General features: G+C 37.8%; 1 protein-coding gene across 1 annotated transcript; it reads right to left on the reverse strand.

The window, feature by feature from the left end:
- Positions 1–2,543: 2,543 nt before the first annotated feature.
- On the reverse strand, positions 2,544–5,673 carry LOC147517551 (uncharacterized). The gene is made up of 5 exons (XM_086593631.1): positions 5,065–5,673; positions 4,630–4,950; positions 4,401–4,543; positions 4,031–4,273; positions 2,544–3,903 (listed from the first exon to the last, which is right to left on the reverse strand). Exons 1-5 carry the CDS (start codon positions 5,671–5,673, stop codon positions 2,544–2,546), a joined length of 2,676 nt encoding a protein of 891 aa, XP_086449757.1.
- Between the last annotated feature and the right edge of the window lie 229 nt (positions 5,674–5,902).

Genomic DNA, 5,902 nt, shown 5'->3' on the forward strand with positions numbered 1-5,902 from the left:
AGTACTCGGTACTAGTTTGGGAAACAACATAGAAAACAATTGTTCGTAATAGATGTGTCCCCATTCAACACAGCACCAGCTCCGATCCCTCACCCAACTCATTACCTTTGAATTTTTCTCTTGTGAGTTGTTCTAGATATCTAGTTCACCCCAAAGTTGTCCCTCCAAAGTAATGTTGTGTTTCAAAAAATAAAGTAATGTCGTGTATTAATTACTTGAGCTGGTGCATGACTACCACGACCTGCAACTCTGAAATAGGTTTAGTCCCACATCGGTTAAGAAATCATCTTAGATCTGGATATATTAGATTGATTAGATTGTTTCCACTTACTAATGTCGAGGCTTATTAAGTGAAAACCCTACACCCACTGTTCTAAAAATCGGTCACTCGCCTAGGCCCAAGTCATTTAAAAAACAGGTGGACCGACTAGGCGGTCCAGTCAATTTTTTTATTTATTAATTTTATTTTTGAATGATTAAATGTTGAAAATTAAAGGCACATGTAGGCTTAAGATTTGAATGAGTTTAAAAGACTAAAGTCTAATGTAAATTATTTGCTACTATAACAAAGAATATGTTTGTATATGAAGTCGATATTCTTCAACTATTACGCATTTTTGTAATAAGTATATTTGTTTGTGTTTATTTTTTGAGTTATGGAAAATGATTTTCTTCATTTCTTGTAGTATAGGTGTGTATTATTATATACTAGTGAATGCCCGTGCCAGTCGGCACTCTAGACACATTGCTTTTGAACAACACCCCAAGATACCATCTCTATGGTAGCATAGAATTGATGATATATATAACAATTTCTAACAGTTTTATACTTCATAATCATTTCATACTCATACTCAAGTGAGCTTAATTATTGCGATTCTATGCATTTCGGTTCTCACAAACCAACTCATTACACATACCCTTACACATTCATTAATTCAATACATATCAGAATGAGAATGATGAAAATAAAGGGAGAAAGTCTTCAATTAAGAGCATCATCATTTTTTTTTTTAAATAAAAAAATCCAGCAGAGTCTCCTTTGTATTTTCAACATTTCAAAAACCTAAATCCTGTCATAACCTGAAAATCAAACAATATAATTCTCATAGATCAACCATACCAAAATATATAACTTCATATTTATACATAACACAAATTACTTCTAAAACTAAAAGACAACTCATTAAACATTAAAGAAGACTTTGCATATATAATTTTTCACCTGGGGCTAATTCTAGTAACGAAAAGGAAAAATAAAATAAAATAAATACTCCACACCTACTGATTGAGTTCCTCATTTATCTCATTCTCCCCTCTATGCATACTGTTCACACCATTCTTCTACCATATGGATAAATGCACCATAGAGCAAAGACTACAATCATATCGCTGAAAAATTATGGCAATTTAACTTGGTACCTGCAAACAAACCACATACACATGATTTTTTTAGATTTGATACATTTAGCATATTGTTTACAAAAGAGATGGTTCTCAAAATAAAATAATCTCTATTCTTATTTTTAAGTATCCACGCTATCATAAAAAATAAAAAAAAAACTATCATAAAAACTTACATAGCATATATATGGATACAACATATTCTTTAATTTCTAAACCAATAAAAGTAGCATTCTTTAATTTCTTACTCACCTTTTCTCATTGGTATCGATGTCCTTAGAGAAGAACTTCTGGGTATACGACATTTGTAGTACAATTTCTTGCATTAGGTGGAAGAAAAACGGATATTCTTTTTGAAGAAGTACATCTGGACATGGCCACATAGAGTTGCCCATGACTGAAAACCGGTGTCCTCAAATCAATGCCAACATATTTCACTGACTGGCCTTGCGATTTATTAATTGTCATGGCATAAGCTAGTCGAACAGGGAATTGTCGCCTTAGTAGTTTGAAAGGCAACTCTGAATTTGAGGGAGCCAGAGATATTCTTGGGATGAGTACCGGATTTCCAGCTTTCTCTCCAGTTAAAATTTTGGCTTGAAGAACTTTACTCGCACATTGAAGCACCATAAGTCGTGTCCCATTGCAAAGGCCATTTTTAGGTGCTATGTTCCTGAGCAACATTATAGGGCATCCAGGTTTTAACTTGAGATTGAAAGGTGGTAAGCTAGAAGGGTCGAGGGAGTTTAGAAACTCGGTGGGATAGTAAGCCCCACTTGGATTATCAATATCATCTTCGATGATTTTATCTGCAGCCAAATACTCGAGCGCTTCACCAAGGAACAAATTCAGTGCAACCTCATTAATTGCACTCACATCATCATTACGGGCAACAAGAATAGTACGATCAGTTAAGACATTTGGAGACAGTGTGTCTATAACATCTAATTGGGGATAGACAGAGAAGATGAGTTCTTGGATATTGGTACACTTGCATATTCCATTCGGCAATTGTACGCATTCTTTAGGATTCGAACCAATCTAAATGAATCAAAGCAAAAAAATGAATTCATTAGTTTCTAAAATAGTTCGTTTATATATGGAACTAATGGAGAAAAAAACATTCTAATTAGAAGGCATTAGTAGCACACCTGCAACAAAAAATCGGCGAATTCGACATTCTCGGACTCTGCCATTTCAAGCTGCATGTTTAGTACCAAGTGCAAAACTTCTAAATAACTCCAAAGGAAAGAGTGTCGTAGTGATGCACCAACAAATTGCTCTCTTTGGCCTAACGGTATAACAGGCAATGTTTGTCGAAAATCACCACCAAGAACTGTAGTGATACCACCAAATATCTTCTTGTTTCTACAAATATCTTGAAGTGTTCTATCCACAGCCTCAACACAGTATCTATGTTGCATGGGCACCTCGTCACAAACAATTAGTTTTGTTTCTTTAAATAGGTCAGCAAGGTCAGAATGTTTAGTGAAGCCGCAAAAAGTGGTATCCATCACATCAATTGGAATTTTAAATGTATAATGAGCAATACGTCTATCAGACAATAACAAAGATGCAATTCCCGGTGATGCCACCATGATGACAATAAGACCCATGCTGCGGCAGGCCTTTGCAATTGTATTATACAAAAAAGTTTTCCCTGTACCAGCTGCTCCATTTAAAAAGAAAAGTTTGCCCTTGTCACCAAATACTGAATCAGTCACAGTAGTGTAAGCATGAAGTTGTTCGTCATTAAGACGACTCACATCAACTGCAACCTCTTCTCCTATGCCTTCATGCTGAAGTTGGCATTGCTCCCAAATGAGCCTATTGCCAACAATTTTACTCCAATCCTCTTTTGGCTTTGGCATGGGTGGGAAATTTTCCAATGTCTTCCCAGATTCTAAAAGGATTTGTTCCACCAGATATAAGTCATAATCTGTTATTTGCTCATCAGTTGGATCTAGGATGTCGTGCTTTGTTCGAAGCCAGTGTCCAAGATCATCACATATACTCGATGCAAATTTGCTCCAAAGTAGATCTGGTCGTAACGGATGACACTCTAAAAGAATTACACAAAACAACCTCCGTAGTTGATATCCAGTTTTCATTATCGCTACCTCTTCTAGGCATTGTATCCACTCATCATCAGCTTCCAACAGCCCACGGGCAATACATGCTTCTTTGTATGTGTTGTTCACGGTATCACCGACTTTATAAAGATATGCAAAGGAGGTAGGCTCTTTTACAACAGTAAGTAGCAAGCGTAGATAAAACCACTCCCCGGCATTAGGGCTTGCAAAATACATCCTACCAATGGAAGGTCCCTGAGTCCTAGGAATCCACTCTTGAGAGTCTTTGTGGAAAACATAGTGTCGTGGAAATTCTTGATAGGTATATGCTCGTGCATCACGGATCTTGACCTGGCGCTTTAAAAGAAAGCCGATCTTTGAAGTTTGGTCTCTGCCTCGGGCAAGAATTGCATCCATAGGCTCTTTGCTATTGAAAATTGAAAACAACCATATGCATACCTTCCAAATGAAGCGCCAATCGTTGGACACTTGGAAACTCTTTATGCATTGGATTTTGAAATAGATGTCATGCAGCTTCTGTTGGTCTAATGTACCTTGCATCGATATATTGTTGAATCTCATCATTTGTTCTTGCCGCCACCACTGTTGCTTTGTCATAGCCTTTGTAAATGTACTTGTTAATATATTTAACAGCTTGACACAATGCACAAACTTTAACATTGATATGGCAGCCAAACATTTCAGACAGATATGCATTGTAGGGAACAACATCTCCATTATCAACTTTAACTATTTTATTCTTCTTCTTCACAAAATATTTCTTGCCAGTGTCGCGCCTTCGACCATTTTTTATCCATAATTGTTTCCTCCACAAACTCTTTTAGATAGCCTTTGGTACATCGACCATTTTCCATACATGAAGCACTCGAATCTCGATCACCACAGGGGCCATGAACCATGCACTTCTTCACTGTTTCAAACAATGCAGGGTGGGTGTCAGGGTCTGGGAATTCAGCACATACAAATTTAACCACTTGCTTAATGTTTCGGATCTTGTCATCATGCGCAAGAAATAAAAGGCAATGCATGTGTGGAAGACCGCGCTTCTGAAATTCAATGGTATAGACATATACAACCACCCATCATTCTTCAAGATTTCTTTCATAATTGCTTTTCGTTTCAGCTCGAATACCCGTGCAACTATTTCAGGCCGAAGTGTCAAAGTTTGGTGTTCCTTGAGCGCATCTTTAATTTCCTGCCAATTAGGGTTTGCAGTCACCGTAAGAAAAATATATGGGTGCTTATAGTGCCGGGTGATAGCCATTAAATCCTGAAAAATCTCGTACATGTGCCTTGGACTTCCAACATGCGAGGAAGGCAAAATGAACCGTTGGCCAATTTGATCAAGACTTAATCCCTCAAGTGCAACATTTGTCAAGCACTTGTACACATCCGAACGGATGGTGTCTTGATTTAGTCTAATGTATCGCAAACGGTTCTGTTTATATACAGCCTAAGCATCAACCAAAAATTCATGCAACAATTTACACCCTAACAAGATGGATGAGTACTATGTGGGTCGTTCAAACAAACGGTAGGCGTAATACAATAATTGGGTGAGTCTTGCATTGCTTGGAGCATTTCTCTTGACGTCCCACAACTTTAAATCAGGTGACCAACCCAAATCCCCAGAAGGAAACAGAAGAACATAATGCAAAGGCAAATAAGCGAGATGATATTCGCTTATCCATTCCAACTCATGCCCTCCTCTCAAGCGAAGTACAATATCACGCATGACATCAACCTTACTCCCATCTCCAGGCAATATTACTGCGATCTCATCAGTTGTCGGAAGATTGTACCTTCGTCTATCCGAATGCGGATCATAGTGTAGATGGACCGGAACATTGTTATTCTCAAAAGCATTTTCAGTTAAAACCTCAAATGCTTGCTTATAGATATCACAAAACTTGTGCGTCTGCAGAAGAGTTTTTTGTATAGTTTTCAACACTTCTCTTGACAAATTCGGGTTGCGATTGTGGCGGTGATCCAAAGCAGCTAGGGGATCATAAATATAAAGTTGCGAAAACTTAGGTTCCATCCCCAGATCAGGCAACAATGAACTGATTTGGTGTTGCAACTCCCCATGAATAGTGATCGAATGAGGTTGGACCACGCCCATGTAACACACGATCGTTAAATTTGCAACCAAGACTGGTAAAGGCATTACACACATTGTATTGTCGAATCTACTCATGGAATAATCTTGCACGTTTATTAGATCCTTCGAATAAAGATTTAAGTGCCGGAGGTAGTGGAGAAAGAAGCGGTAGCTTAACTTTTCCTTGTAAACAGCAAGTTCCGAATAAAGGTCGGTTGCTCCTTGATTTTGATAACTGTTCATCTTTCCAATGAAGGGCCAAACAAAATGGACAGAGAACATCCATCTTTCCCAAAAAGTGGCG

The sequence above is a fragment of the Coptis chinensis genome, chromosome 2 (assembly GCF_015680905.1).
Source record: "Coptis chinensis isolate HL-2020 chromosome 2, ASM1568090v1, whole genome shotgun sequence".
NCBI classification, from domain to species: Eukaryota; Viridiplantae; Streptophyta; class Magnoliopsida; order Ranunculales; family Ranunculaceae; genus Coptis; species Coptis chinensis.

Coding starts and splice junctions, on each gene's coding strand:
- LOC147517551 (XM_086593631.1), bottom strand. CDS start 5,673: ATGTGTGTAATGCCTTTACCAGTCTTGGTTGCAAATTTAACGATCGTG. Junction 4,544..4,629: donor GGCCTGAAATAGTTGCACGG/GTATTCGAGCTG, acceptor ATTGAATTTCAG/AAGCGCGGTCTTCCACACAT. Junction 4,274..4,400: donor TTGTTTGAAACAGTGAAGAA/GTGCATGGTTCA, acceptor AAATGGTCGAAG/GCGCGACACTGGCAAGAAAT.